Source organism: Dermacentor albipictus, chromosome 7 (assembly GCF_038994185.2).
Source record: "Dermacentor albipictus isolate Rhodes 1998 colony chromosome 7, USDA_Dalb.pri_finalv2, whole genome shotgun sequence".
Lineage (NCBI taxonomy): Eukaryota > Metazoa > Arthropoda > Arachnida > Ixodida > Ixodidae > Dermacentor > Dermacentor albipictus.
The window spans coordinates 76,191,513-76,205,371 of record NC_091827.1 but is presented as its reverse complement, the minus strand read 5'-3'; the positions used below and the strand labels follow the sequence as shown (position 1 = coordinate 76,205,371).

General features: G+C 43.1%; 1 protein-coding gene across 9 annotated transcripts in view; it reads left to right on the top strand.

Annotated features, from left to right (window-relative positions):
* Nucleotides 1-13,859, top strand: part of LOC135899091 (echinoderm microtubule-associated protein-like 2) — a 228,170-nt gene that overhangs the window by 170,637 nt on the left and 43,674 nt on the right. For 8 of the 9 annotated variants that reach the window (XM_065428364.1, XM_065428368.2, XM_065428360.2 and 5 more), the window contains 5 exons: nucleotides 371-439; nucleotides 3,703-3,728; nucleotides 5,739-5,868; nucleotides 6,719-6,868; nucleotides 7,530-7,602. In XM_065428364.1, coding sequence (XP_065284436.1) covers nucleotides 371-439; nucleotides 3,703-3,728; nucleotides 5,739-5,868; nucleotides 6,719-6,868; nucleotides 7,530-7,602 — 448 coding nt within the window. The remainder of the gene's footprint in view (nucleotides 1-370; nucleotides 440-3,702; nucleotides 3,729-5,738; nucleotides 5,869-6,718; nucleotides 6,869-7,529; nucleotides 7,603-13,859) is intronic. The other variant, XM_065428365.2, reaches the window with a different exon arrangement.

Here is a 13,859-nt window from a genome sequence, read left to right as displayed (position 1 = left end):
AGGGGTACCCAGTGCAGAAAATCGGCTTAGACTGATACATCTCGTATGCTTTCTCTGTGGGGCATTTTGTCTAGATTGCGGGCATCCCGAGCCTGCATCGACGTTTGTCGGGCATCTGTGAAATATGCTGGCTCAGGTCCTAGTGCACAAGCGAAATCAGCTGTCGTTCTTTGGTACTTTGCATTTTTCTCTCGCTTAACATCATCTGCATGGCTTACGGTAGTTCTGGCTTCTCCTGGCACGAGCGCCGCTTGTGCACACTTATGTTTTTTCTCTTTTGTATGCGTTTGTGTGCGCGTTTACGTGTGTTTATTTCCCTTGCTGCTGACCTTCTTTTTCTCCCCCACCTTCTCCTCCTGCTCCCCTGTAGACGCATTGTAAGTGGTTCCATGTACAATCTGCCCATGCGGTCTTCCTCGGGGACTCTCTATAGACATGGGTAAAGACTGCCAAACTGCATGACTGCATCCAGTGGGGTGACTGCGGGACTGGTCTTGAAGGCTCCCCGAAGGGCTCACGGAGAGGGGGGTGCGAGTGCCGGTAGCCGAGTGTTCTTGCGTTTTCGGTGCGGGCGAGTTAACTGCGGGTGGTCTTGCATTATACCGTGTCCGTCAGTGTTTAGGATTAAACGGTGTGGTGTAGGATGGATGTAGCTGGGCATTTGAGTAACAAATTTACTGTGGCATTAATTTAAACAAGAATACTAGACCTGAAAAAAAAAAAAGGAGAACGAAATGTGCAGACTTAAGTGGTTCCTCCAGCTCAGAACTGATTAACTGCGACAGTTGCAGGCTCTTGTCGAGGTCAAGTTTTTGACAATGCATACAAAGTTTTCTTTATCCATTGCAGTGTTGCTTGTTGTGGCCTCTGAAATACGTGCACAGGCACTAGCATTCTCAGAGTAAGTGCCGTGTGCAAAACCGAAGGAATTTTCAGTGGTTACTGTGGCCAACTCCCAACAGCACATTGCAGCAGAGACTGGAGTCGATATTCCCATATTATTGGTAGTCAAAATTTAGTTTTTTCTTCATCTTACTATAAGAGTGAAGATGAGGTTGAGGCCTAACGATGACACTATAACGACGACTTGGCAATAATCACCGTAATGGAATTTGATGGATGGATAGACAGTTGAACATAATGAACCCAGTTTAGAGCTTTTAACTGCTGCCACAGTTTTAAAAAAATAAAGACATGAGAAAGGACGGGCTATGTCGTGAGCCAATCCTGGTTAGTCCATTGATACAAATTAAGTTACCATAATGAGATAGCTTGACGAAGAGGATGAGCTAAGTTACATAAACACACCTCTGATTGCTCCCTTCCATGTATTTGGAGGGTGGCACTGTAAAACGCTTGCAGTTCATTTAGTACAAGCCTCTGAATGCATTGTTCTGTCGTTGTAGTGGTACTGACAAGCAATTCATAAGCTTACAGTTGTCTAGCATGGTAGTGGTATGTCTCAGGCAACTTTTCTTTTGTTAGCATTTAGCGGAGGCTAACAATGAGCTGCACATTATGTAAACTGATGCTGTCAGGAATGTGCATTTGCATGAACGCATCTGCACTTGGAGGCTTTCAGGACATGTGCCATGCATGGCAGAAAAACGAACTGCACATGCCTGTCGTCTTTCTTTTTTTTTTTCTTGCAAGTCGTGTGCACATTCCTGGGAAGCGAGATACATGTTTTACGGCTGTTTTAGGGACAACGTCAACCGTATTTTGATAGCTGCTCACTCTTTAATTTGATGAAACACTCGCACTGGCCTTGACGTGGTTGGCTTTTGTCGAGGAGTCTTGCATGAGAAGACCGTCCCGCATGGTGGTGGCAGTAGTTGGTGGTGGTTGTAGGGGTGGTAGTCTGTAGACGTTTACTACACCGGTTCACTTTGGCCCCAACTGGTTTGCAGCTGATGTAGTTGTGCGAATACACGAACGTAGCTGTGGGCTCTTGTTACTGTGAGGCTCTGAAGGAAAGCAGACACTCCAGGAGAGCTTGGAGGAAGTAACATTGATTTCTGTGATTTCTGAACCATTTTGAACCTGTTTCCGTGGCCATGTCCTAAATATCTTGCCATTCTTGGGAACAACAAAGGTGTCAATTGCTACAAGTAATTGTAAAGGAGCATGTTACACATCATTTATAGCTCAGGAATCAAGCATGAAAAGAAAATGAGGCCAAGAGAGAAGGCTGGACAAATGCTTCCATGCTTAAGCCCCTCACCAGGCTCCGTTGGAAAATGTTTTGTTATGCATTAGAAATTGTAAAGTGCTATCTGATAAGCATTTCACTGCAACAGTTTTTCAAATTGGTTCATTATTACTGCAGATAGGAGAAATTGAATTGCCACATTGCAGTGCTTCCAAGGCAAGCCTCACTGTGAATACGAATACTGGCCCCCTTTTCCTTGACCAGCACCTGCTAGTGGCATTCCTTCTCAGCCTTCTGCCATTCTAGAGCCAAGGGACCGTGGCACGTTTACGTCAGGAGCCCCTCTTAAATTTTTGTTTTTTCTTCTTCTTTCTGCTATGTGGCGTACTCGTTATTGCAATATTGCGCATCCTGCATTAGTTGGTTTACCGAGCTCGTGTGAAAAAATTGCTGATGTTGCAGGCATTTGTGCGTGGGACCACAACTCTCTCGCTGGAAGCGCGACTCCCCCAAGAGGAAAGGGTGTGCGGGCTTCCGTTTGAAATTTCAGCTGTTCTTGCGCTGTGCAGCAGTTTGATACTTTGCAGACGCAATCATCAGCGTGGAGTCTGTGCGCCGTGCTCATCTATTTTCAATGCCCAAGGGGGCTCTTAGAAGCTCTCCAGGAGAGCACTCATCCGGTATTCTCTCTTACTCTCGTTTTAATGTCATGCTTAATTTCTTAGCCATGAACAAGAACCAACTCGTCCAACGGTCCATTTTACTAAGGTACACTTCCGTTACTAGCGAAACTTTTATTTTTTAGTTTTCTCCCTCTCAACTCTTCATCTTTTCTCGAGCATCTAATTGTTTAGGATGTTTTTCTTATGTTTACTCCCCTAGTTCGGAGTATTAGCTGTCTGTGATGTTGTGGTTTATGTGGAACACACTTCTCTTTTAGCACTCGAGCAAGAAATTGCTCGATTTTTCAGGTAATGCTTGCGAGTTTACAACACAGTTGCACATGTGAGATGATCCAACTCTCCTGTGAGCTCTCTGCACACATATATTAGGCAAAACATACAACACAACTTCACATTGGCAAATTTAAAAGTGCTTCAGTTGCAACATGTTGGGGCCAAGGTTTGGTTTGGTGTTGAGAGTTTTGTTGTTTTTGTGTTGTGGGTTAACACAGGCCTGCCTTTACGGTTATTGGGCCTTTTCAGTCTAACGCTGGACATTTCATCTCTGTTTTCTTGGGACAGTTTCTTTTGCAAGCTAATTTTGTTCTCTTAACAATTTTTTTGCTGACTTCGTGTCTGCTTGTACGGCAGTGGTAAGCAAGAAATTTCTAGCGAACGGAGCTCATCTATGTAATCATTTATGCAATGTTTAAAGATTTACCTCAAACACTCAATTGAGCGCGTGTTACTGTCCTTAGCACATAATTGTTGATGATTATATTCATGCATCATTTATTGAAGTTTACATGCATATCTTATTCCTTGATTTTGCCGAGTATTTGTAACGAACATTCTCTTTTTTTTCTTCTTCGCAACTTTGTTTTTCAGCACGAGAGAGGCCCAGCTCAATACAGGTAATTCAAGGTTTACTGAATTTACATTCTTAAGCTTTCTTTCTATTGATGGTTTGCAACATATCTTGCAACCTTGTTGTCTTGTGGGGGCTCTCATGTTCTGTGCTGTTATTAGAATAAGAGTCTGCAACACGTTCTCCCTCAACCTCGTAGTGAGGAAGGCCACTGAAAACTTTGGCATTGCGACAGAGATATGAGAGAAAAAATAAAAATGGATTTTAGCACACCTGGCAAATCTCCCGAAGTGATGGACAGTGACTTCTAACATCCTGGGAGAGAAAATTACGTAGTACTATACTCATTGCATTGTGCCCGCTTAAACATGGAGATCAAGTGCCAGTAAAGAGCGTATATGTAACAATGGGAGTAACGTTAAGCGGTAGAAGGCGAACAGACTTGTCTTCACAATTGCCCCTGCTGAAGAAGAACGATTGATTCGTTACAATATGCGATGCATCTGGCAGTGATGCAGTCTCGGTTCTATAGATAAGCTGTGGATGTGGGAACGAAGAGAGCCCTGCAATGTGGGATATTGCTGTGCGTAGGCATACAGAAGTGGCTGTCCGCTACTTTGCCGTACACTGACTTGAATGGTAATCTTTGGCGGAAAAGCTTTTAAATTTAACATAAGCTGTTATAGTTCTGTGATTGGCCTAATTCTGTGTGTGGGATTGTGCTCCTAAGTTGCTCGCTGAGGATGCTTGCCTGTGTTGCTTGCACTGAACCCGACTGTAGTGCTGCTACGTCTTCGTGTGATATTGCACTGTACAGGTCGCCCTTTTTGGAATAAGAGCATAAATAACAAGGGTAGGAAAATGCATTCGAGGGGCAATGGTGAATTGGAGGTAATGAGAAAGAATGAGCATTCACATGTATCAGGTGAACGTGAGACACAGGACAGGGTTAACTCTTTCCCTACCATGCCCATTGGGCATGGTTACCCTTCTAAAGATGATTTAAAACTCCATTTTCGACACCTTTTACACTGCTCACGGACCATCTGATGTAAAGCAGGAGAATTAAACTTTCATTTCTTACACAGTTCATCTATTTCCCGCTTGGTGGTAAATTTTTAACGGGCTCCAGTGATGAACGTGCGCTCATCCGAGTTGAAAGCAAAATTGGCCGCCTCTGGAAGGGGCATGCGTGCTGGTAATGGCCATTACCAGCCTAGCAACTGATTTCAGTGTTGTTACATCACCGCTATGGGTGGCGGCATGCTTCTACATTTACCATTACTCTAAAATCAAACTGCTACCATTGCTCTAAAGCCATAAACTATACCCCTCTCATCAGTAGTAGTGGTGGTTTTCAACAGCTTTGCTGGACATCCGCTTTCCTGTGACGAGTTTTTTTATGACATAAATATTAATAAAAGTTGCATGCCTGTAAAGTGGATTTATTCTGCTTTGGTTTCATGTATTGTATAAAATTTTGAATGCAATAGTTTCTTCAGAAAAAAACAAAAACGTAGTGCAACCTACAAAAACTGCCATTTAACCCATGATAGAGAAAGATTTAAAGAGCTGTGGGAGAGATCTTTATCTTTCTATGAACTTAATTCAGCGCATGATGATGTTTAGCCACTTATGAAATTCTAGCATTTACTCTGACTGCTTGTGAACAAAGTTCATGTGCCTGTGTGCCATGTCTCAAAGATTTCATGGAGTTCTAAAGAAGCCGATCATTCTGAAATGTGTGTGTTCCTACGACAGCCTTTAACTACGAAACCTTTACCTTAGCAATCTACTGTGTCTGTGCTACCATTCCCAAGTGATGCTTAAGGAACCTTGTTGTTGAACATTTCTTGGGATTAGGATGAGCTAGAATGCTTAGGAGGAACCCACCTGGTTCGGCAAAAATATTTGATGGTTCAAGATATCTTTTCGTGCGACTGTGAATTTACCAAGTTGGCAGTTTCTGGACCGCTGCACAAAACATCCGAGACATTGTGTGCACCCGTGACTACAGCCTTGTAAGAAACCGAGTGTGTGAAATCTGTCAACGCAGAGGATGGCACTGTGCGAATGTACCTGCGTGGCCGCCCCATTGTGATGCACATTCCGAGCGAGCAGCTACACGACTACAGTCTCATGAAGGTCAACAGTGCACCATCGCAGAGGCTCAAGCTGGAGTGGGTGTATCCTTCACCGTGATTTGTGTGAGCAAGGCATGGCGGTTGGTTTGCTAGCACTGTAGGTTTTGGTATGGTTGTGTTGTCACATCGCGTCCCATCTCCGCATTGTGTCTTGATGTGCCCGTCGATATGTCCAGATTGTGGCCCATCATGGCGAAGAAGTGGCAGTAATATTAAGACCGCATAAACTCTTTCCGCAGATGCTCACTGAAAGAATGAGCAGGAGATATTCATTTTCTGTTTCTTGCTTATTGTCCTGCAAGTTTGAGTTCTCCATCGGAGTCGTTTACAGCTTGGCAAACTCAAGTCTCGCAATGTGCAGTTGCCAGCAAGCTTAATTGCTCGATTTATGCATCTCGGGCGCATTGTATGCAGAACTGCAGATAGCAGAATTTTGCTACATTACCTACATTAACCAATATGTTTCAACAGCTGCGATGGCTTGCAACCAATGTTGCCAAAATGTAATTGCTACAGGATGCTGGCTTCATATTCAATCCTCAGTCTTCTTGATTATTGAATCACAGTAGACTTAGCTATGTAATGGCATAGCTATTTTATTATAGGGAACAGTCCTACACGAGGAAGTCCTTGCTTTAGCTGCGGAAAAAAAAATACCCTAGGCTTTACCTCAATACCTACATTACGGAAAATAGTTATGCAGTTCTTATTTTGTTTAAGTTGAAGTCCATCTGAATTTAAGTGTTACCCAGTGTCTTTGCAAAACGAGCATTTGTTTAGGGAAGGAAAGGGGGAAGAATGGTAGCTTGAGAATTGGGCGGGGTTCTTAGTCTGCCGAATGTTCGCTTCTCTGCCATTGCCCGCACTCCTTGTGTTCTTGACTCGAGACCAGCTACGGGTACCGGGGCCGCGACTGTCGGGCCAACCTGTTCCTCTTGCCCACGGGCGAGATGGTCTACTTCATAGCGGCCGTGGTGGTCCTCTACAATGTGGAGGAGCAGATTCAGCGGCACTACCTGGGACACACGGACGACATCAAGTGGTGAGCACATATTGGAAGGCTTACGCAGGGTGCTGGGTCTGATTGGTTACTTGGCATGCGAGGCTTCCTGCCACTGCCGAGTAGAAGGAGAATCAATGGGAACCGAGGGGCTCGATATTTAGTTGCGTAACCGAGCCAAGTCGTGCATGAAAGCCAACAAAAGCTGGCCTTGCTTGTGGGAGGATGAAGCACAGCTCAGTGGAGGGCTCTGGAAGTAATTTTTGCCATGTTGGGTTGTTCAGTGAGCATCAAAATTTAAGCCTGTGAGCACTTTAGTGTTGCGCTTGCATCAGAATGCAGCCGCACTGGCCGGGAATCGCACCCCCTACCTCGCGCTTGGCGACAGAACACCATAGCCACTGGGACATTGCAGTGGGTGTTTTTTTTTCTTTGTAGTTGGCAAGACACACAATTTTGTCCTTGCAAACACACAGGGAAACACTCAACACTCTGCAGAGGTGCAAAGTGCGATAATTGGCAAGTACATATCTGCAGATCAGACAATGTATAAATCTCACCACTAGCAGCTTGTTTTTTAAGTGTGCATTGGTTCATGTAGTTCAGTTCCTTTGTAGTCGTGTACACGTAGGCCATCTGCATATTCAGCATACAACTAATTGACAAGTTGCATGTGCGCTTAGATTTCTCTTCTATATTCCAGCCTTGCAGTCCATCCAAACAAGCTCCTGATCGCAACTGGTCAGGTAGCAAGTATAGACAGACGAGAGAGAAAGGTACGTCTTCTTTTTCGTTTCTTTGATTCTTCGTTAATTTTTTTCTACATTCATCAGTACATTCTGGCTTGTTGTATTGAGCACGTTCACATTACACAAGTTTACAGTCCATTTAGAGTCTAATTTTTCTGTAGCAATACCACACATTCGGGGTGCACTCAAACTTAAAAGGAAGCATCACATCAAATTGATCATTGTTTTTCTGCCTGACAGCAATGCGGACACGGGTCTGCAAGAAAAATACTTTTTTATCTGCTGTTTCGAAGTATTTAAAGCACTTTGAATTCATTGAGCTGCCTAGGCAGCTCAATGAATTGCAACTAAATGAATGAATTTGCAACTAAATGAATTTTGCAACTAAATCACTTTACAACATGTCATGCTGCTGTCTCAGACCGATTAAATACATAATCACAGTAAACAATCATCAATCACGGTAAGCTGGTATTGCAACAACTAGTATTCGAACACTATCTACAGGCCAAATTGAGTGGTTTTGGCACGTAAAACCACAGAAATTAATCAAATGCCCAGGAGGAGCTGCTGGCTCATTCTTTTTATTCTCCAAGGTGCATGTCCCAGTAAAGAGCTGAATTGTGAAATTCCACATTAACACTGATTGCATGTTCATGAATTAAAAAAGTGGTGTAAGGAAACTTTGCATGTCAAGGAAGGTCCTTTAAAATGACATTCTGTCAACACATCAGACAGGTAGGGGCTTTGACATTGTGCTGTTGAAGGATCAGAAGAGAACATAAGACTTTTTACTCGTCTTGCAGCTTATTACACTGTCTGCACACCAACCTCATTGTGATGATACACAAAAGAAGCAAACATCGACAATAAACATGGTGCAACAAGATTGGAACTATAGTTTTAACAATTGAATGAGAATAAAATGTGTGACCTTGTTGGGAGCTTTGTGGAGAACAGGATTAACACCATTGGAGAAATCAAGGGCAGTTCCAAGTGCTCCCCCATTGTAGGCGGAGCACACGGAAAAATAGTTTTGTTTTATAGGAGTCGTTGCCTCCCACGTTAAGTGGCTGCTTCACTGTGGAGGAGATTGCACTTTAAGTGATCACATGGCATGTTGACTCTTCTTGCACCCGCTGTCGAGAATGCTGGATTGTTCCAGGGGCAGAGCGCCGAAATAAGTTCTTGTCATGCGCACACATTAACCTTCACACATCATCCAGGCTTCTGCTTGCACATACGAAATGTGGCACAAAGTGTGCGTAGAGCTACCAGTAGTTACACGTTGTTATGCAGTCATAATAAATGCCAGCAGGTGGACAAGAAGTGATGAATTGAAGAAATTTGCTTATTCAGGTGCTGATAGGCTAGTTGGTAATTCATGACTTAGTTATAACCAGCGCATTTGAAAAATAAATAAATATGGAAACACAAAAACTCGGGATACACAACAAAGTGCTGTGTGTGTCCCCATTTTTTCTGTGTCCATCTTTTTTCACGTATGCTGCTTATAACTAAGCAAAAAACTTTGAGCTCTTTATTCGGTAATCTTCATGCCTGCTGAAGAAACACTACAACTCAGTGGTGGCTATATTGACAGTTTGGTCGATGGTTTGGGAAATTTTGGGAAGTTTCGTGCATGCAGTTGTGCAGTTATCAAAGCCTGCTGGCTTGGGTGAGTGAAAGCCAAGCAGGATATTTGGACTACAGAATGAGATGTGTACTTGAAGCTAACCTTTGAGACGTGGGCCAAAATAGGGTAAAAATATTGCAATTTGTTGTTATTCCAAATCGGCCATTAGCCCTGCACGATAGGCCAAAATGGCTTGAGCTCTGCCCATGGGCTGGACCTGAACCATTATGACCTGTCACAGAGGGCTGATGACGAATTTGTAATGAAAACAGATTGGAATAGTTTTAGGTTATGCTGGCCCAGGTTGTCTGTAGCTTTTGAATTAAGCCTCAGATAGCAGAGTTCCATTATTGTTGCTACTGAACAGTTATGTGAGCTACTTCCAGTTTTGAGGCATTGGAAACATTAAACTTCTAAGAATTTTAAATATTATCTAAGATAGCAGACTCTCAGCTTTGCTACCCTTGAACACTTATGGGAGCTGTTTACAACTGTTAGAACAGATTGGACAGTTTTTCAGATAAGCTTTAAAAGTGGTAAAAGAAAGTACCCCATCCGGGTGTTGCTTTTGAAATAGCAACTTCAAACACCTCTACAACCAACCAAACTACCTGTATAGAGGTTCTACTGTGTGAGGGTTCTGTCATGAGGTATGTGGTGCATGATTTTTGCAATGAAGTGACCTGTATAACAAATGATATTGGATGCTCCAAGTACTGCTTCATTATAAAGGCATTCAACTGCATGTAAAAACTGTATGCAGCTTAAGCTAAATTAAAGCAATCTCAGTCCTTCTTCGTTCAGGTAATTTTAGTGCTAAACTACCGTCGAAATAGTGCCATTACATGCTTCTTAGTAAATAATACATTGCTGTTATATAATTGCTATCACATGCTGCGCACTGCTGCTACTGCCAAGCACATAGTATGGTGTGGTGTGCTCTTAAGCGATGAAAATACAGCAAACTGTCATTATGTAGTTTGTTTACAATTGAAGTGAAATCGCTTTAGAAACGTGTAGTTACAGCTATTTAGGCACATTCTTTTTATTTCACAGCTGCTGTTTGAACTCTGATTAAACTGTCGTGACACTTTGCATTGGTTCAGTCATAGTCTCTCCATTCTGGTTTATTTACTCGTTTTTCACATTCACTTTGCCATTAGCTTGCCAACATGACAAAACTTTATTGCGACCACGTGGTCATGAGCATCCACGGAGTCTGCAAATGAACTTCGTACATTGCCCGATAGTTTTATAAAATGACATACTGCAAAGTGACAAAGCTTGTCCCCAATTTCGAGCACAGAAGCGGCGCACAGAGATAAGGCCAGAGGAAGAGGGTTTTATGGTGAGTTATCAGGGGCACTGGCTTTTTGCAAAAAAGCAATTCCCTTTTCACGCATTTTTTTCCCCCCTTTGTTCGTGGCTCGTCATGCGTGCAGCCTCTGTGCACCGTCGTCACGTCACGTCACGTCACGTCACATCACTGCTGCTGCCGCCACTGTCACGTGCATTCTTGTTGGGATTTTATTTTTTTTCTCTTGCGAGCCGGTCACGTTACCTTATTGTACGCACCACGCTTCTGTCGTAAACTGCACCCCGGGTGTCCGAGTGCTGCTGCATGACTTGCTCTCGTACGCCGACACGCAGCCGAGGCCACTATTTGCAATGGCACTCCTGTGCAACTGCGTTAGAGCCTTTCGCAGGCCACAACAAAACTACTGATAGCATGTCTATTGAGCCATGCACATGTCACGATGGGCACAACAGCAACAAACGCTCTTTTTTCCCTCAGCCAGTCTCTAAGGATAACCTTCTAAACATTTGGCCTGGTGACACTAGCTGTAGATGTACTTGATTTTCCATGACTTAAGAATAAAAGTTCCCTCTTTTTCTTTTCCTTTTCTTTTTTTTTAATAGTCACCTAGATGTTCTTCTTCAAATTTTCTTAAATTCAGCGCCACATATTTACTAATTAAAAGTTCGGATTAATTACTGTTAGTTTCTTATTTGTGAACATTTTGTGCACACAGTGATAATTTTTGATGTGAAAGCATGAGATAACAAGAAAGATAGTGTTGCAGAATAATGTGCACTTGCTTGTATTTACAAAGGGAAAATAAAGGGCACGGATATTACAATAGCCAAGATGGTGCAGAAGGACTTCAACCTTCTCTTCTTCAACATTGACTGACACTATGTTTTGATCTTCAGTCTTGCAGCATTACCTTCAATATCGAGATAGCCTTCAGATATTGCGCTGCAGTGACATTGTTCACACTTCATGTCTCCATACTACTAACATTGCAAAACCTCCTGCACATCACTGCACAGAACATGCGCACTGCTTCAGCACTTTAGCTTTTAATGCCATCACATTTCGTTCGTTCTCCTCCACATCTGCGGTGAGTTGCTAGCAGTGTTTAGCTCAATTTCACAATTGCGTAGTGTTCGTTTCCTTATCATTGAAGGACCAGAAAAAAGAATTAGGTCTGTTTTATAGCTTCATCGAACGCAAGCAGAAAGGATTAACGCCTCATCAGACTTGTAGCTTGAAAACTGGGACACAAGCAACTGAACGGGTGTGCCGCTGTGCAGATCATTCATGATTACCTATCTGAGTGGCAGTTTTGAATTTGTCTTGTAAACAAATCCTTATGTACATTGGAGCTCAACTACCTATGTATTGAGCAGGAGGCATTTCTAAAGTAACTTGTTAGGCGCAGATTTCACGCCCAACCATGCAAGCACATGCTCAACAGCTTTCATCAAGCACAACCTAAAGCCAGTGTGCAACCGAGACTTCACCTCTCGGGGAAAGAAGAAAAAAAGGAAAGTTACCAGCAGACAAATCCTAATCAAGCACTTCTGGATGTAGTGTTGCAATGATAAAATGCAGCGCAGCATCAATCTGTACTGCTCCCATTTCAGTTTGTTTTGAATGCGAACCAACTTGTCTTTAGTGTGCCATACAATTATGCCAGACATGCTCTTAGAAGATTTTTAGGGAAGGAGATATGGATTGTCGTAGTGTAGTAAAAGAGGTCCCCAGTGAACACACTACTGGGTGCAGGAATTTTGTGGACACCAGAGCACACATCACACGCATCACAAAATCCAACAGCATTGCTATTTCACTCATGTCGGTTGCATTCGCAAGAACCTGACTTCTTATTTGGAAAGCAAGTGCTTGCTTCTGAGTACAATCACTTTCAGGTCTCTACAGAGTGACTGTGCTGAACATGGCAAAAGTCTGCTGTGTCATACTGTGTTACAATCACTTGCACAGAAAAAAGCTTTGTGTTAATACGTGGAGCCTCGCAGCAACTAGTCTAAGCAACTGAACAACATTTTCAACAGCTGTTTTTCAACTGTAACGGCGTTCTTGGCTTTCAACAAAACATAGGCACATTACCGTAGCTTCCATTTACACTGCACCAAATTGTTATTTGATGCGCTCCAGATATTCTAATGAAACATAAAGCTCAAAAACTGAAGCATGTGTGAAGATGGAAATAAAGGAATGAATTTCATATTTTTTTATAGACGATTGCAGCTATGATTGCGTGTTGCACGCTAAATGGTTGCAGCCACTTTCAAACATATTTGAAGTAACACTACTGCATTCACTGATGACTGCTACTACAAAGGGGCACATTTTGGTGAACATAAGCTGCCAATCTGTGAGCCAGTTCAAATTGTGGTGCAGCCCCAAATGTGAACTACAAATAAACTTCGGACAGACTTTTGTGCAATGCAGCTAAGATGTCTTTTTTTTCTCTCTCTCTTTTTCTCTGCCTCGAAAACACCCCCCCTTCTATAGCCACGTGTCATCAGCCGGGTAATTAAAAGACATTTTCTCTGGTGCACACTTCTCTGTCCCCTGCATCACCCTTTTCTGTACTGCCGTAGCCTGCACACTTATATCTTGCAAGACGTAGTTGAGTGCATGAGGTGAAGCACGTCTGGTTGTTGAGTTCTATCTGATCTGGCACCTTATCAGCCTGCCTGCATAGTGCTGTCTGAATTATGAATTTATATTCCTTGAGCTATCTTTTTTTTTGTTAATGTTTCTTAAGAATGTTACACTTACACATGCTATGCAGATGGGGGAGGGCATTATGGAACTGTTAAACCATCAATATTCATTGCTACGCCTCGGTGTGCATCCCCGAAATTGAAGAGATAGTGCTGCCATGAAGTAACAGAGTTCAACCACAACTACACACCTGTTCTTGTGCACACCTGGTCTTTGCCTGAACATGCGTAGATGTGTGTGCGTGTGTGTGTGTGCGTGATGTAATGGCGTGCTTTCTGTTTTGCGGCTGTGCTGTTTGCCTGTAGTAGACTTCTGTCTGCTTTAGGGCTGACTGCATTGTGCTGCATAGCATCAGACTTTGACACAGTTGATACCGACTCGTGTTGACCGTACTATGTATTGTTCATCCATTGAACAATAGGTGGGTACGATAGTGTGATGCTTATTGTACAGTTCACTTGAGTGTAAACTGAAAGGGCTTTGGGCCTGTTAGGAGAGTGCAGTTCTTTAAGTCAGTAACCAGATGGTAACTGTGAGAATGGCTAGTTGAGCTGCTAGCAGTGACTGTGATGCAAGTTTTGCATGGCCTTACGAGGTCTGTCACGCTGA